The sequence below is a fragment of the Hemicordylus capensis genome, chromosome 2, assembly GCF_027244095.1.
Source record: "Hemicordylus capensis ecotype Gifberg chromosome 2, rHemCap1.1.pri, whole genome shotgun sequence".
NCBI classification, from domain to species: Eukaryota; Metazoa; Chordata; class Lepidosauria; order Squamata; family Cordylidae; genus Hemicordylus; species Hemicordylus capensis.
The window spans coordinates 195,534,698-195,553,319 of NC_069658.1; the positions used below are offsets into that span (position 1 = coordinate 195,534,698).

General features: G+C 47.3%; 1 protein-coding gene across 8 annotated transcripts in view; it reads left to right on the forward strand.

Moving 5' to 3' along the window:
* LRP1 (LDL receptor related protein 1) overlaps positions 1–18,622 on the forward strand; it is a 452,537-nt gene that overhangs the window by 346,276 nt on the left and 87,639 nt on the right. For all 8 annotated transcript variants that reach the window (XM_053288908.1, XM_053288910.1, XM_053288909.1 and 5 more), the window contains 4 exons: positions 157–281; positions 840–1,211; positions 16,718–16,907; positions 18,242–18,446. In XM_053288908.1, coding sequence (XP_053144883.1) covers positions 157–281; positions 840–1,211; positions 16,718–16,907; positions 18,242–18,446 — 892 coding nt within the window. The remainder of the gene's footprint in view (positions 1–156; positions 282–839; positions 1,212–16,717; positions 16,908–18,241; positions 18,447–18,622) is intronic.

The window sequence follows — 18,622 nt, forward strand, 5'->3', positions numbered from 1 at the left end:
ATGCAAATATGCTGGCTAGCTGAATGAATGAATGAATGTTGAGAACAATACAGTCCACATGTGTTGAAGATTTGTGTTTGACTGTTGTTCACTTAGCCATGCAGCAGCTGTGCTGGTGTGTCTCATGCTCACGCTCCTGACTGTACCTCTTTTCAGAACTCATGCGAATGGATCTATTAAGAGGGGCAACAAGGACAATGCTTCCGAAATTGTGTCTCTGCGCACAGGAATAGGGGTGCAGCTGAAGGACATCAAGGTGTTCAACAGAGCCAGGCAAAAGGGTGAGTGGGCTGGCTATGCATTACACATAGGAGTAGGAGGGGACAGAGGACACATTGTGATTTGTGCTACTCTGTGTATCTTTGCAGAAGGACCTGTATAAGCACCACACCGAGGCAAGTCCTTAGCTTTAGTAAGCTGATTTTCTTTCAAGGCAAGGGAAACGACGACGACAATAATAATATAATATAAGAAAGCTATAGATGAGTAGTAGCCAAATGAACTCAAGAAGTTACCTTATACTGGCTTACAACATTGGTCTCGTATGCTCTACCCAGGATGGCAATAGCTCTTCAGGGTCTCTGGCATGCAGAAGTCTTGCCTATTCCAGCTCTTCTCCCCGAGATCTTCTTACAGTTGTAATAGTGAGGGATTCAGCCTAGGACCTTCTGCTTGCACAGCAAGTGGCATGGACCCCTCCTCATAGCTGGATGTCTTTGGGGGATGGGATTTTCCAGCAGAGGCAAGGACTTCACCCCATTATTAGGCCAACCATGCCCATAAGAGCAAGGTGCATAACAACCTCATGCTAATTGTTTTTGCCTGTGTTGCTCCTTCAGGTACCAATGTGTGTGCTCAGAACAATGGTGGGTGTGAGCAATTGTGCCTGTACCGTGGAGAAGGACAGCGGACATGCGCGTGTGCCCATGGCATGCTGTCTGAGGATAGTGTGAGCTGCCGAGATTATGACGGCTACTTGCTCTACTCGGAACGCACCATTCTCAAGAGTATCCACTTGTCGGATGAGAACAACCTCAACGCACCTATCAAGCCATTTGAAGATGGCGAGCACATGAAAAACGTCATTGCCTTGGCCTTTGACTATCGCGCGGGCAGCAAAGGCAGCAACCGTATCTTCTATAGCGATATTCACTTTGGCAACATCCAGCAGATCAATGACGATGGAACAGGGCGCAGGACCATAGTAGAGAGTGAGTACTTTGGATGCACGCGCCCCCTCCCTTCCCTTACAGATTCCTGGGGAATGCTGGAAGGAGAAAAATCTGACCTCTGTGGGCTCTAGAAAACAAGTTTAGGGTTCTTAATGGGTTCTGTGTAAATGTGGGATTACACAGGGAGGACCATTTGAAAAACAGCATTTATAGGTCAATGTTCTTGCTGGAAAACCCTAAATATGATGCGGTGTCACATTTCTAGTGCCCTAGAAATCAAGTGGCTGGAGTTCATTAGGATCTAGACTTCAGCAGAACTCTGAGGTGCTGGAAGAGTGTTGTAAGGAAGCCTCAGGAATTCAGCTGAAAGTCTCATGATGGAGTTGGTTGTGATGACTTTATATGCAGCCAGAAGGGCTCTGGATTCTCCTGCAGTGGTGGAGGGCATCCTGGAAAAGATACATCTTCCTGTTAAATTGGGAACCATCCCTTCTGGGAAAAGAAGTCTACTGCCAGTTTTTAGTGCTGTGTGCAGCTAGAAGAATTTTTTTGCAGCTCCTCAGAATAGGGATGTTTCTGATTGTTTTAGCTCCCTCCAGATTGTAGCTGGCTTAACAACATATAGCAGGGAGCTGGTGTGATAGCATAGCAGTAGGAAGAGATCATTCTTGAGACTGGGGATTCTAGAATGACGGTGGGAAGGGCCACATAGCTCAATTGATCATGCACAGGAGGAAACATGGGATGGGACATTGTTCTGGCTCCTTTTGTCCCAGTGCCTTACTGATCAGGACAACACACACACATACATTTGTGCAAATAATCCCTGTGTAAAGGCTGAAGTACGTGTTCGCAATATGTAAAGTAAGGTAAAGTTGTGCCGTCGAGTCGGTGTCCTTCTGGCAACCACAGAGCCATGTGGTTTTCTTTGGTAGAGTACAGGAGGGGGTTACCATTGCTATCTCTCGCGCAGTATGCCTTTTAGCATCTTCTTATATTGCTGCTGCCTGATATAGGTGTTTCTCATAGTCTGGGAAACATACCAGCGGGGATTCAAACCAGCAATCTCTTGCTCCCTAGGCAAGTTGCTTCTCCGCTATGCCATTAGGTGGCTGACTTTGCAATATGTAAAGTAAAGTGTGCTGTCGAGTTGATTTCGACTCCTGGCACCCACAGAGCCCTGTGGTTTTCTTTGGTAGGATACAGGAGGGGTTTTACCATTGCCAGTATGAGATAATGCCTTTCAGCATCTTCCTGTATCGCTGCTGCCCAATATAGGTGTTTCCCATACCAGCGGGGATTTGAACCAGCAACCTTCTGCTTGTTAGTCAAGCATTTCCCCGCTGCACCACTTAAGGTGACTTGCAATATGTACCAACTCTGAAATAACGTTTTCCTTCTCTCGCCCAAGTGCCTGCTGCCGTTGTTGGCAAAGGGAAATGTCTGCCAGTCGGGCGAGTCAAATTCTTGGCTCCTACCTCTGCCCTTTCTTTGCCTGTACCTCAAATCTTTTTTATCATCTGATTGAGATCCTAAGGAAGTGTTGGAAACACTTTCCATCCAGATTTTAGACCTGTTTTATTAGTTGAATCTCTGGTTCCTTTCTCAATATTAGAATTGCTTGATGCTTTTTGTCTGGTAAGAGTTCAGGTGCAGGGGTGGATTAAGCTTTTTGCCGCCCATAGACAAAAAGGCTTTTGCTGCCCTTTTACCTTAAAAAAAACAACAAAAAACCACTGTGCGGCTGGATGGGGCATGGCGGCAGCAGCAGTGGCTGGGGTGTGTGTGTGTGAGGGGAAAGTCCCTCATTTTAGCTTCTAAAAACAGCCACTTCGCAAAAGGATGGCGGTGACTGCAGAGAGGATAAGGGTCGAGGGGGCAAAGGGTCGAGGGGGAAATCCCCCTTTTACCTTTTTAAAACACTGCTGCGTGGTGGGATAGGGATGGTGAGGGCAGCGATCTCCTTCCCACTCCCCTCCTCCCGAATGACTGCATTGGCGTCTGTGCAGCCCTTGGGGCCTTCCTCCGCCACCGCCCCCATCCCACCACTCAAATTTGGCCCCGTAGGCAAGTGCCTCCTATGCCTACGCGTTAATCTGCCCCTGTTCAGGTGTCAGTATACAGGCATGTGCACAGATTTAGAGAGCGATGGACAGTGCGTCTGAACAACCTTTCTCCAAAGCATTTGAGGTTTTTCCTTAGAAGGAAATTCCTTGGCAATCAAGGCAGTATGCTGAAGAACAGCTTCTGTTTCACTTCAAGATCTTTTAGGTACACACTCCTCCTTCTCTCAGAGTAAATAATAACACAAGAGATAGAGGGCCCATTCAGACATAGTATGAAACCTCGGGTAGATGAACCTGTGGTTAATCTGTGAACCCGGGAATCATCCCACAGGTGATCGTCCAGCCCCAGTTTTGCAACCTCTGGCTTCTGGGCAGAGGGACCCCCTCCCTCTTACTGGTCCTCTCAGGCTGCATCCCAACAAGCTGCATAATGCACCTGTCTCCAGACTGTGGGCAAGATGGCAGTAAAGCGGCAACGATTAACCACTATCTTAGAGGGGGCGTGCCCAGTGTGATCGTGCCTTGTGATCGATCGTCCACATTCAGCAGGAAAAAGGCAGTTTAACCCTTTCCTCACACCACATGCATCACTGCCCTTGCAAGAGCCCTGCATCCATACAGTCTCTCAGAAGCACATTTACTGATAATAGGGAATGGAGGGGGCATTTGGGAAGGGATCGTGATGATTTCCTAGGAGGGAATATGTATTTTCACGAGAGGGCCAGTCCACTGTTCCTTCCCCTCTCCACTCAACCCTTTCAGACTTCCAAGCAGTCTGGTCTGCTCCGTGTGTCTGCATTCGGACAGCCACAAAATTGAACCTCTGGCACATTTGCCCTCTGGTTTGGTGTTACGTCCCAAAGGCAGCCAGAGATGCCACCACTTGATGCCTTTTTTTCACTTCTTCCTAGTAATGTCTGGTATAACACAGCATGTGACATGCTGCCATAGCTCTGTCGTCATTGGTAGGGGAAACTGACAGCACAGTGACATCATGTCACATCACAAAGACAAGGGAAAGAGATGTGGAGTGGCAGGAAGGCCAGAGAACGTTTCATTCCATCCTCAGAGCCAATACTGACTTAGTAACAAAAGCAATAGGCCGGTAAAAATAATTGACTTTGAATAGCTGCAGCTGAATAATGTGCATGGCCCCACTGGCATCATGTGGAGGCAAACATTGCCAGTGGGCAACTCCATGCAGGACTCGGCTCTCCAGCTGACTCATTATCAGTTCAGAAGGCCCCTTAAAGAGTGCAGAACCCTAACAAATTCCTGTACCACCTTAGAAGGTCATTGGGGAGCACAGGGAACTCTAGTCCTTCCCCATAGAGCTATTCGGTGTGTGCATTATTTGCTTTTGATATTTAGAGCCGAATATTTGCCCAAGACTAAAAAGCAATCCATCTCACTTTTCCTGCACTGTGATGCTGTCTGTGCAGAGAGAGAAAAACACATCTGGATATATACCATAATATCTGAATGGTGCAAATCTTTATTTGGCCTTAACATGATTGAAAGGTGTTCTGTGTAGATTACTTCCATCGGAGTCACATGTAAAATGGCCTGCAGAAAAAAATCTGAGCAGATGGTTAGTGAAGAGAAGCTTTATGGGCATTCAGAAATCCTGGGATGTGCCATTTGATAGGCAAAGGGAACCACAGCAAAACTTGGCAACCTTATCTTGTTTGCATTTAATTAACAAGAGTAAATCATTATAAAAATTTGGACCAACCTGGCATCATTATAAGCAGCCATTCCTGACCCCAACCTTTCACTGTCCCTTGATTAACTTTTATTGGTTTCTCCTCCAGCTGTTAACAGACACATCCCATAGGTATACAGGTGAAACTCGGAAAATTAGAATATCGTGCAAAAGTCCATTAATTTCAGTAATGCAAATTAAAAGGTGAAACTGATATATGGACAGACGCATTACATGCAAAGCGAGATAAGTCAAGCCTTAATTGTTTATAATTGTGATGATCATGGCGTACAGCTCATGAAAACCCCAAATCCACAATCCCAGAAAATTAGAATATTACATGAAACCAAGAAGACAAGGATTGTAGAATAGAACAATATCGGCCCTCTGAAAAGTATACAGTGTACTGTGCTTGATTGGCCAGCAAACTCGCCTGACCTGACCCCATAGAGAATCTATGGGGCATTGCCAAGAGAAGGATGAGAGACATGAGACCAAACAATGCAGAATTGCTGAAGGCCGCTAATGAAGCATCCTGGTCTTCCATAATACCTCATCAGTGCCACAGGCTGATAGCTTCCATGCCACACCGCATTGAGGCAGTAATTGCTGCAAAAGGGGCCCAAACCAAGTACTGAATACATATGCATGCTTATACTTTTCAGAGGTCCGATATTGTTCTATTCTACAATCCTTGTCTTCTTGGTTCCATGTAATATTCTAATTTTCTGAGATTGTGGATTTGGGGTTTTCATGAGCTGTACGCCATGATCATCACAATTATAACAAATTAAGGCTTGACTTATCTCACTTTGCATGTAATGCGTCTGTCTCATATATCAGTTTCACCTTTTAATTTGCATTACTGAAATTAATGGACTTTTGCACGATATTCTAATTTTCCGAGTTTCACCTGTATCTCCATTAGGAGTCATAAACTCTCTAATGCACATGTTTACACCTTGCCATTTTTCTGTGGCTCCTCTAGCCATAATTACTTGAGGACAGCCTATCTGCTCAGTAGACAGTAGGCTTGTTCACATGACCATTCAAGGCTTGTTCACATGACCTGGCACGACCTTGCAATGCTACTTCTGCCATCTTGACAGAGGAAAGCCCCTCTGTGTCATCCTTTAGAAATCCATCCCATGAGGCTAATCTGCATTGTGAGTTACTGGCCCCATCTTGTTCTTCGACCAAAGCCTGCCAAGCAGGACAGTATGTTTTAGACATTCCTGAAATTTGCCAGAGTGCCTTAGCAATGCAGTACAAAGTGGTAGGATGTTCACCTGATACGAGCAGAGCAGGTCAGCAGCTAGGGCTAGGGATGTGCATGGAACCGGTTCAGAGGCCCTTTATGGGCCTCTGAACTGGTTCAAAAGGTGGCCGGTTCTGCCGGTTCAGTGGTGCCAGGGGTCATCAGCGCTCCTTTATTCTGAAGTTAATTGGGGCAGCAGAGTACCTCCCTGCCGCCCCGTTGTCTGGATATAACTGGAGATATCTGCTGCAACTGCGCACATACAACTGGAGATATCTGCTGCAACTGCGCACGTTGACACTGCGTGCGCCCGTGCCAACATGTGCAGGCGCAGCGTTTACTTCCAGTTGTATCCGGGCAACGGGGTGGCAGGGAGGTACTCTGTACTTCTTCAGAATAAAGGAGTGCCGGCGGGGGAAGCGTAGAGGGAGGGGTAAGTGCACCCTCCCCCGCTCTTAAAGTAGCACCAGTACATTGAACGGCCCCTGCCTGATTCCATGCACATCCCTAGCTAGGGCAGAGACTTGGCGTATGTGGAGACTAGACGGTGGTAGGAATGTACACGAACCGGTTCCGCCGGTTCGAAGGCGGCAGGGGTCTTCCTTTAAGAGTGGGGGGAGGGTGCACTTATCGCTCCTGCCGCTTTCCCTCCGCTGGCGTCAGTTGTTTTTTTTAAAGCCCATCGGGGCAGCAGCGTACCTACATGCCTCCTCGTTGCCCTCATCTTCCGGATATGACCTGAAGTTGCTGACTTTTTAAAGGGCTATTTTAAAAAACTGATGCTGGTGGGGGGAAAGCAGCAGGAGGTGTAAGTGGACCTTCCCCCCGCTCTTAAAGGGAGACCCCCACCACGGTTCTGTGCACATCCCGAGAAGGTGGGGCTCTTGGTGGGGGCTCAGGAAGAGGGAAGCCCCAGCTGCAAGGTGGTTCACAGCACTGGCCAGCAGAGCAACTCAGAACTAGTGTCAGGAACAGGACTGTTGAAGCCCACAGCAAACAGAGCTGTTGTTCCAGCAACCTTCTTAGGCATCAGGGAGGCTTAAATGGGCTGTGGCTGGTTGCTGGTCTGTGGCTCATTAGTCTTGGCAGCTGTAACCTGTCTTCTGCCACCTCTTGAGTAGATCGCCTGCTCCTGAAAAGGCCTTTCCTTGACAAGTGCTGTCATGCAGCCAGACGGGTGCTCTTGGCAGTTGGGCGGGTTCTCCTTGTCAGACCCCTCGGGGACCACTTGGGGGTCCAATGGGCATGGGCAGCATCCAGGGGTGGGAGGTCTGGGGTGCTCCATGTCTGTGTCTCAGGATGTTTCAACTGGGGAACTCGCAAGGTCCTCTTGGAGCACAGTCTCTGTGATGGCCATTTCAGGATCCTCCTCGGGGGTCCCGTCGGGGACTACCTCCAACCCCAGTTCCTCTGGCATTGGATCAAGATATTCTGTGGGCTGGAGACCCCCCTGAACCGGGCCGAGATCCTCCCTCCCCTGGGTTTCTTTGGGGGCCCCCTTGGAGCTACCATCTGAAGATTCCCCTGGGATTTCATTGGGGTCCTCCTCATTGGAGGAGCCCCTTGAGAGCAGATTGGGGTGAATCCTGACCCTGAGGTCCAGCCATGTGACAGCCTCATGCTCCTGAGTGAGCACTGAATAGCATATTAGATTGGCGGCGGGGGGTGGTGTGGTGGAGGCAATAATTATCCTTGGGAAAGGCAAGTATTTTCATCCCCCAGGATATCCACCCCACTCCACAGCACGTAGGCCAGGAAACCAGCCTTGTACACTGCATCACTGCCACTAGCATGGGTTACCTATATAGATTACCCATATACCTGTATAGAAGCTGCCATATATGGAGTCCGACCATAGGTTCATCTAGCTCAGTATTGCCTACAACGGCTGGCAAGGGCGCTCCAGTGTTTCATGCAGGTGTCTTTCCCAGCCCTACCTAGAAATGCCAGGGAGTGAACTAGAGACCTTCTACATGGAAAGCAGATGCTCTGCCACCGAGCTACAGGAAGAGAGCACCCTGAGCTTGTAGAAGCACAGGGTCTGAACTGATGAGCTTTAAAGCACCAGGGACTTTTACACACAGGAGGCTTTACTGTGGGTTTACTGGGAGGCTTTACTGCAAATTCGAAGTTGTCCCCCAAAAACTGACACAATTAGCGGATTTTTTTTACCCTGGATATAAATTAGGCTACGCTCTTAATGTGCTATGAAAAACCTGAACTGTATGTGAACTACTCCCTGATGACTTGCAGGGACTTTGGGGTAAATCTGGCCGATATGTGAATGCACCCCCTCCATTCTGGAGGAGATGTAAGTTAAAGGGTTTTAAAAGCCCCGTGAGGAAAACTTGCAGGCAATTTGCTTAAGCATTTAAACTCAGTCTACAGTTGGTTTTGGTTTGATTGCTACTGCTTTTAGAATTTTTAGCCTACTTTCCTTAAGGAAAGTTAGCTTATGAGTTCACCCAGCATTCCGTGTGTATGGCTATATGTGTTGTGTGTGGCACTGCTACTAGCAGATTGATTGCTGTTCTGACTGGCAGAGAGGATGCTCTTCACAATTATTTCAAACTAGGGATGCCAGTCAATCAAATATCTTTTAGCTGATTAACTGGCTTCTAACCTAAGGATCAGTTAAATAGCCAATTACATGTTCATGCATTTATTGCAGCACTTCAATTAAGGTGCTTTTGGAGAATCTTGAATGAAGTGAATAGTCTCTCTGAGTGTTTCAGATTTTAAGTTGCCGCTTAGTTAAGAGAAAGGATAACTGCCTTTTGTTTTTCATCAGATTTGCAAAGCAGTCCTTGCCCTAGCACTCTTTGCTTTCAAGTTAAACTGATGATTTGTTGGACAACAAAAGCCAACAGTGTTTGGGGGCTAATAGATACTCTTCAGCTGTGCCTTCAAGCATACTGCCTTGTTAACACTAGAAGATATATGTAGCTTGTTCCCAACACCAGCAGTGATGAGCACCCTTCACAAGGCACTGTTGTGGTTGGGCACACAGCTTTCTCACTGTGTGAGCTCCATATTCTTTTGTTCAAGCTAGGATCACAAAAAGAGTCTGTCCCACAAGGTCAGTATCTTTCTTCATTAGCTGGTGTGTGTGTGTTTGTTTAAAAATTAGAGCTGCCATCTGATGAACAAATTCTCAGTTGATCAATTGTAGGAGTTCTAATCGTTTGGTCAATTTACATTGCTCGAAATACCACTTTGCAGGTCCCCTACAGGCACCTTCATGGATAATCTCTGTGTTGCATGCTAGCATTCCAGCCTTGTACCCCACCCTCTCTTCTCCCTATTTCCTCCTCTTGCATCTTGAGCTGAGTATAAATTAGAAGGATGGCAGCGAGTTTAATGGGATTTAAAACTCCTCTCTGCTCCAGTGCATTGTCGCTTGTGTTCTTGTTTGCATTACTAATGCAAGTGGCTGAGCCCAGAGTGTCTTTCTCTCTCTGGAGCAGCAGGGAAAGCAAATTGGGCCTCACACCCTTCATGCCTCATTCACTGTTCAAACACTGGCTTGGGGCATACCAGCAGGGTGCATTATTGCATTAGAGACGAATAAATTAGCTCCCTTCTCTTTATTAACTTTGGGGCTTGAGATGCATAAATGCAGGCATGTCCAGATGGATGATTGCTGAGCAACGTGTGCCTCTCTTTTGTTACTAGTTCTTTGAGCAGTCATTCCAGTGGAAAAGTTCCTTTGCGTTTTCCCAGGAGTTGTTTGTGTCGGCAGGATCGCCTGTCCCAGAGCTAATTCAGAGACTTTGAGCTTGTTCTGCTCATGATGTCAGGGAAACAGGAATCAGATTTGTAAGCACCCAGCTTAAGCCGTTGTAAGCACCCAGAAATTTCCACTGTGCCAGCTCAACAGTTAACTGGGATCAGTAATCTGGGAAGTGATCGATGTTTGCTGAAATAGCGAGTTGACATGGTGCCAACCTAACATCAGTGAACATTTTTGGGTCCCTGTGACTGGAAATCGGGAGCATGCATGGTGCACAAATCTCCCAATTCTGCTTTGCAGGCAGAGGTCCCAGGTTCACTCCCTGGCATCTCCAGGCAGGGCTAGGAGAGACTCCTACCTGAAACTTTGGAGAGCTGCTTCTAAGACTAAGCCAGTGGTCTGACTCAGCATGAGGCAGCTCCCTATGTTCCTAACCAATCTAGTGTTTACTGTTGTTTGGGAACTGCTTGCTCTGAAGTCTTATCTAGACTTGGTGTGAATGGCCTCTGAAGAATCTTCATAATTCTGAGAAGAATCTTGCTGTGTGTCTTGCCTCAGTTGCCTGTAACAGGCACCGCCCAAGTTACAAGCACTCAGTTGACAAACACCCATTTTACAAACAAAGCTCCATAGCATATTACCTTAAGGAGGTCCCCTACTTACAGCCACACATACAAGCAAGTCATCACTCTGAGGAATGATATGTGTTCCGAGTTATGAGCATCTGACTTATAAACAATCTTTTGGAACAGAGCTTGTTTGTAAGTTCGGGACTTCCGGTATACAGGTTATATTGCCATTTCCTCACAGTGCTCCAAGATGTTATTAGGGACATCTGATACAGTCGAGTCTTGCCTAAGAAAGCTCAGGCTGCCATGTCACTAAGAACACTAGAAGAACCTTGCTGGATCAGACCAAAGGTTCATTTAGGCCAGCATTTGGTTCCTAACAGACACCAGCCAGAGGCTTCTGGGAGCTCACAAGCAGATGGGGATGGAGCCGTAGCTCAGTCATAGAGCCCCTGCTTTGCCTGCAGATTGTCCCAAGTTCAATCCCCGGCAGCATCTCCAGATAGGGCTTTGAAAGACTCCTACTTAAAACTGTGGAGAGCTGCTGCCAGTCAGCGCAGACCATACTGAGCTAGATGGATCAATGCTCTGACTTGGTACAAGCCAGATTCTGAGTCAAAGTTCCTATTATTTCTCTGTAACATGAAAGCCCCAGACTTCCCCTGCTCTTTTGCTACTCATAGGTATGCTGCTTCTGAACTTGGGGGTTCCATTTACCTATCATTGTGGCTAATAGCTCTTGACAGATCTATCCTCCTCCACATAGGACCCTTTGAGCAGAACCCGGTGCTATAAGAGACATGGAACTGCCACTACTCTGCGTTGCTTTCATTTTTGTGGTCATGTCCGGTAGAACACAATATGTGACGTGATGTTGAATATAAATATCGGTCATATTCATATATGTCATCACACTGCATCTCCACAGTCAGTGCAGTGGAGTAGCCCTCCCCAGGATGTCTTTTAACCACAACCACACAAGGAGCAGGAATTAAATCTGATGTTTCCGAGTTCCATATTATTGAGCCATCATTTCCTTTGGGCAATTTTCAATTAGCAGAGATGAATGTGAGAAAAATCTTTCCTTGTTTTGATGCATCATGGAGTGCGCAATTGAGAAATGTGGCTGAGAGACAGCGGAAGAACTCCTGGTGATTTTTAATTGCAAAAAGAAAATCAGTTATTCAGATGAAGCCAATAATTGCCCTGTGTTGAAAGCTTCCATGGCAAAATCAATAAAGAACATTAGAAAAGATTTCTAGATTATTAGACTATTTGTCAGAAATGCAAATACACCCATGTTATTTTTGCTAGACATTTGCTTCCTGAACCAGCTTGACCATGCACAATGTCATATTGTTCAGCTATGGCTAGCTTAAAACAAGCACATAGGTTCTGATGTATGCCTATGCTGTGCATTGTGTTTTCATTTTTGTTGGCTTTTTCTGGTTTGGTGCTCACTTTATATTAGTTGCAAGACTCCCAAGGTCTTTTTGAATCAACTCCCCACCCCTTCATAAGCTCAGGCTCTCCTTGAGCCTCTGTTTCTTCCATGTTCTCATGCACCATTTGTCAGGAGCCAAGCCCAAGAATCTCATTGGTGAGATTCTACTGATGAATAAAGAGAAGATAATTAACCGTGATAGCTGTGGAATGGCTAGTTTCTACAGGTGTTGTGGGAGGTGAGAGCAAAACCCTAGGGGAGAACAGGCAAGAAAGGATGGCAACCAGGCCTGAAGAAGTCCTGTCAAGCAAGAGTGCTAGTATGGAGGCTGTTGCTACCAACCAAGGGCAGTATTAAGTTAGCCATGACTAAGTCCCGTTGAAATTAATGGGACTTGAGTTAGTCATGCCTAACTTGTCCCACTGATTTTAATGGTGTATAGCAGAGCTGCACAACTTCAACCCTCCAGCTGATGTTGGACTACAACTCCAATTATCTGCCGCCACAGTGGCCTATACTACTACTATTGTATTTATATACCGCTCTTCAACCAAAGTTCTCAAAGCAGTTTACATAGGCAAAATAAATCCATAAATAAGATGGTCCCCTGTCCCCAAAGGGCTCACAATCTAAAAAGAATCATAAGGCAGATACTAGCAACAGCCACACTGGACAGATGCTGTGCTGGGGACCGACATCTACAAGAGGACCAAACCTGTGCAGCCATGGTGTATAGCCATGACTCACCTGTCTGGACATTGCATAGAACAAGGGTGTCAAACTCAAATGGGGTGGTAGGCCCATGCATCTCTGGGGTGGGGGCGCACATAGCCTCACACCACGTTCTCACACCCACCTCATTCCGCTTTCTGTCTTCCTCATCCACCCTCTTTCTCTTCCCGTCTTCTTCCCTCTCCCCTCCTCCTCCTTCCCTTGCCCTGCCATTTAAATTGGCTGAATGCACTACTTTTTATACCAGAATACGCTCAGGGGAAGGTTAACTTTCCTTTTCCTTTTCGGTATTTTTAGAAGAAATACTTCCCAGTGACCTTCCATTACCCCCAAGTTGCACATTGCTAGTTTATTTTGTGCAATTTATAGATTTTCAACAACTCTTTCCTTGTTATTTCGAGTAGTTCACAAAAGTTGAGAAAATTATTTTTACCTCCAAATAATACTTTATGCTATGTTATGTTTCATTCAATTACTGTTTCTCCAGTTGAGAAGATAATTTAGGTCCATGTGATCTTTAGATCCTGATCTATTTTTGTAATGATTTGGTACTTTGGACATTTTACCAGCAAGCTCTGACTTCCCTCCCCAAATTTGCTGATGAAAATATTGAATAAAAATAAGTTCCAAAAATGATCTCTAAGAAATTCACTAGTTCTCTCCCATTTGAACATTTACCCTTTTAGAATTGTCCTTTACCAGCTTTACCTTTAGCCAGCTAGTTTCTTTCTTCCATATTAACTACCAGACCTCAGTGGCTGGAGGAAGGGAAGAAATTGACTTGGCTGAGCCCCTCTGCCAGAGCAACAGCTAACCCGCAAGTGCCCACCTTTCTAACCAGACAGCTTCAGAGTGCAACGAGACGGCAGAGGGGAAGCACTCCAGCCAAACAGCTGACTGCTTCTGGCCGATGCCATATTTCTCCTCCTCGCCCCTGGTGCTTTTCTTCCCCCTGCCTCACCGCACTCTGAAGTGGCGGTAGACCTCCAAGCCGAAGCCGGCAGACTGGGAGCACAGCGAGGTGATGAAGAGGGGGAAACATGCCAGGGAGGGAAGCAGTGACTTGTTGTGGGCTGGATTGCTGAGCTCAGTGGGCCGGATTTTGGCTGGCAGTTTGGCACCCCTGGCCTAGAATGTTCAAGACTAGGGATTGAACTCAAGAGTGGTTGTGAATGGTTCCCAGAAGATCAGGCTGGGAGTCAGATATTCTACCAAAGGGACTTTGTTAGGCCTTAAGGTCTCTGCTTCTAAACCTGAAGGACCATCATTCTGACCCGAGAAGGAGCAGTGGCGGATGTAAGGAGAGGCAATGTAGGCACTCGCCTATGGTGGCAAAATTTGCCACTCCTCAGATTTTGCTGCCCCTCTCTAGGGACAGCAGCAGCAGTGAGGGTAGGGGTGGTGAGGAGGAAGTCCCCCCCTTTTTTCTTCTAAAAGCCCCACAGTAGGATGGGGGCAGCAAAGGCCACACAGCGGTGGCTGCGGGGAGGGGGGAGCTCTCTTATGAGAGGGAGGAAGGGAACTGGAAGGAGCTCTCCCTCACTGCCCTGCTATGCAGCGATGCTGATTTAAGGTAAAGAGAATGTTCTCCTCGCCCCACCACCATCCTCCCTGCTGCAGCTGCTGCTGCCCCATTCTGCCGTGCAGTGGCGCTTTAAAGTGAAAGGGGGAACTTTGCCCTCGCCCCCCCTCCCCACAGCTGCTGCTGTGCAGTCTTTGCTGCCCACATCCCGCCACTGCGGCGACTTTTAGAATTTAAAAGGGGGCGGATCCCCACCACCACCCCTACCCTCGCTGTGGCAGTGGCGCAGGCAAATTCTTGGCCACCAACGGGCAGCAAAAGGCTTAATCCACCCCTGAGTATGAGACTGTTTTACTCTCCACTATGCTCTGCTCCCAGGGTCCTGCAACTTCAGTATCTATATTTATGTGGGCATTGGGGTTTCTCCCCCCCTCCCCATTCAGCTCCTCACACACCTCCAGCCATCTAAAGTTCATGAAGAGCTAGTATTTAGTCTGCATTGGTCCCAGCCCTCTCACTCATATTTGTGTTTATAGATGGGGCAATTGCAAGACCACTGAATAGAAATAGTTGATATATCACGCAGGGGCAGTGTTGCAATAGCAGTGCTGGCCCTGCTTTTGGGATCTCTCACACACACACACACACACACACACACACACACACACACACACACGAAACTCTCCTAAATCTGAGTCGGACTATTTTTTCCATTTAGTCCAGTATTGTTTCGTCTGACTGCAGTTCTCCATAGTCCTTCCTGCTGAATGTGATTTTAGACTAATTGACCACATCTGTGATTCCTTCGTCTTTTTACTCATAGGCTAAATATATAATGTGCATAGAATGGCACAGCAAGGAAGTAACTTGCCTAGGGAGCAAGTGGTTGCTGGTTTGAATCTCAGCTGGTATGTTTCCCAGACTATGGGAAACACCTATATCGGGCAGCAGCAATACAGGAAGATGTTGAAAGGCATCATCTCATACTGAGCGGGAGATGGCAATGGTAAACCCCTCCTGTATTCTACCAAAGATAACCACAGGGCTCTTTGGGTCCAGGAGTCGACACAGACTCGACGGCGCAACTTTACAGAAGACTAGCATGTCAGGGAGAACTGTTCAGCCTAGCAAATGCTATTTTTCTAGTCACAGGGAGCTATTTCAACATGGAACACTCTTCTGTACAGCCGAGCCTAAAGTGATACAGTTCAGGGTGCTTTCCAGATATCAGTGGTAGTTTACTTCAGCTTGGCAGGATTGTCTTGAAACTGTAAATAAAGGGTGTTGTGCAAAGGCACCAGCGGGGGGAGCAGTCTCTTCTAGCTTCCGCGAGCCTCCTGAAACGGGAAAATGCAGCTTTAAAAAAAAAACAAAAAAACATTGTAGTACTGTAACGCAAAGATAAAACCTGAAAGACGACATCAGAAATGTGAATGGCACCTTGCTAACAGTGCAGAGACTGCCGTGTTGAAGCACAGGCAGTACTGAAGCACACTTAGCGAAGACGTAGTGACACGATCATAGGGTGTAATCTGGAAAGCACCCAGGAGAAGCCTTGCTACTAGGTTCTGCTGATTGTAAAAACTGACTCTGAGGCAAGACTGGGGAAGGGCTTCCCATCAGATAACAAACACAGGAAAAAAGAGAAGGGTGGCACAGAGTAAGAGCAAATAAAGGTATTTTTAAAAGAGGCCGTTTCAGGCAGTAAGGATGGACAGGACGGAAGATGGCAAAGCAAGAGCTGCTGACCACCGTTCCCTTGCAGCTGCGCATGCACACCCAGCCTTCACCCCTCACGCAGCGATTCCAAAGAGCCACTTACTCACCCTCTTGCCGCCACTGTGGCTGCTACTTTCGACTCCCGTCCCGACTGAGTCCCCTGGTCCTTGCTGCTTGCTCCATGGCTTCTGCTCCTGCCCATGCTGCCTTTCCCCATCACCTGTATTCCCACCCTCCACCTTTGCTGCTCTGCTCTGAGTTCTCCCAGCTGACCACCTTCACCTTTCAGAACCCCTGCAGCAGCGGCAGCAAACAGGCAATGGTACTTGGAGCAGAGGCTGGAGCCGATACCCCTGACCTTGCCCTCCACCTTCACCTTTCCTCTGCTGCTTGGTCTCTTGCACTGCAAGAGCAGGGGAATCAGCTCCAGCCTCTGCTCTGAGTCCTGTCACCTGTTTGACCTTTTTTTCTTCTCTCATTTTTCTTCCACCTGCCCCCGCTGCCATGTGGACTTCAGAGCGAAGGTGGTGGGGGGAGAGCAAAGTAGTGAAGGTGGGGGGTGGGAATACATGCAACAGGGAAAGGTAGTGAAGCGCGGGGAGCAGCAGCAAGGACCACGGGACTCCATCGGGACAGGGGGCTTTATCCCGGTGTTTCCAGGTTACTCTTGGCCATCCCATGAGGCACGAGTGCCGGAAAATAGTCCTGCTATCCAGTTGCTTAAGCCCAGCAGGGAAACGGAATGTATGGGGAAATGAGTATTTTGTTGAAGTCTCACTGTGCTCTGCCCTCCACAGATGTTGGCTCAGTTGAGGGGCTGGCCTACCACCGAGGCTGGGACACCTTATACTGGACAAGCTATACCACGTCTACCATTACCCGCCATACCGTGAATCAGAGCCGCAGTAATGCTTTTGAAAGGGACACTGTCATCACCATGTCTGGGGACGACCATCCTCGAGCCTTTGTTTTGGATGAGTGCCAGAAGTAAGTTCCAGTATGCTGTGGGCAATATGAAAGCAGATCCTCTGTATCATTGCGGATCTTGGTTATTATGCCCATATGCACTCGTGCAACACACACACACACACACTCTCTCTCTCTCTCTCTCTCTCTCTCTCTCTCTCTCTCTCTCTCTCTCTCTCTCTCTCTCTTCCCTCTCTCTCTCTTTAATTCCAAAATTGTTCCACCCCAAGGATTCCCACAGTGGTTTGCAACATGCAAGCAATACAAAGCAATTTAAAACACTAGATAAAAGCATTACAAAGATAAAAGATAAAAGATAAAGAACAAAGATAAAAGCATAACAAAGCACAGTTAACCAAACCATCAAATTAAATGCCAAAATGATCACTGACCCAACATACCCTGCACCTTTCTAAACATAAAAGTGTTTGTTAATCTCCTGAAGGTTGCAAAAGAGCTAGCCTAGGTACACTTTTGGGCAGGGCTGTCCTCAGGTCAGGAGAAGCAGGGCGACCACCCTTGGCCCCACTCTTTTAACCTCCTTTAAACTTAACTGGAAGGGGCCCCGCACTGGCTGATTTGCCCCAGGCTTCCTAAGGACACCCCTGCTTTTGGGGAAGAGAATTCAAAAGGAATTATGCCAGAAGTAGGGCATTTTCTGATTATCTTAATGCATGTGAGAAAACATGTGGAAGGAGGTGCTTCTTCAGAGTACCTAAACTCAGTTCATTTAAGACTTTAAAGGTTAAAACCAGCATTTTGAATTGGGCTTGGAAATGCATTGGTAAAATGGAAGCAAATACAACCGCTATAGCTAACATCCCTGAGGAGCATTACTGCCAATAGATATAGGTTCCAAACACTTTTCAAACGCAGTCCCAAGCAGAGCTCATTACAGACATCCTATATAGAGGCTACCATAACATGTATCATGGTCAGATCGCTGTTCTCCAGGAGAGGATGCAGATAGTATACCAGCTGTAGCTGATATTCCTGACCACAGCTGCCATCTGGACATACAGCAGCAAGGCTAGATCGAGGAAAAGACCCCTAAGCCACCGGGCACTGCCTCCTTTAAACCATGCAGGACAACCCTTATGCACATAGTGGGAATTGTTCCACCCTTATGCAATGAGTGGAAATGTCTAGCACCTCTAGACAGAGCAGGAGCTTTACCGACTAAGTGGGTAAAGAAAGACATTTTGGGAGTAGGCCATATGTTCTGGAGGAATCTCACTGAGTTTCCCTGAACAACCATCACTGTGACTAACCAAACTGGCTGTTAGATGGAGGGAAGTCAGGGAAAGCCTGCTGAAGGTGTATGTGCTTCACATCAATAATCCCTTCCCCTCCAGCCTGATGTTCTGGACCAACTGGAACGAGCAACACCCCAGCATCATGCGAGCCTCACTGTCAGGTGCCAACATGATCACCATTATCGACAAAGACATCCGCACACCCAATGGTCTGGCCATTGACCACAAGGCTGAAAAAATCTACTTCTCTGATGCCACCCTGGACAAGATAGAGCGGTGTGAATATGATGGTGCTCATCGACAGGTAAGCCTCTCCATCAGCAAGGTTCTCTCTTAGGGAAGTCTGGGAATGGGAGGCTTTTGGGCTTCAAAGGTTAGTCTGGCTTTCCCATTTGGCCATGATGTGGAGCAAGCTGTCAGTCGTGGATGTGGGAAGTGACAGGAACTGTCTCATGCCCTTTTGATAACTGGAGAACAGAG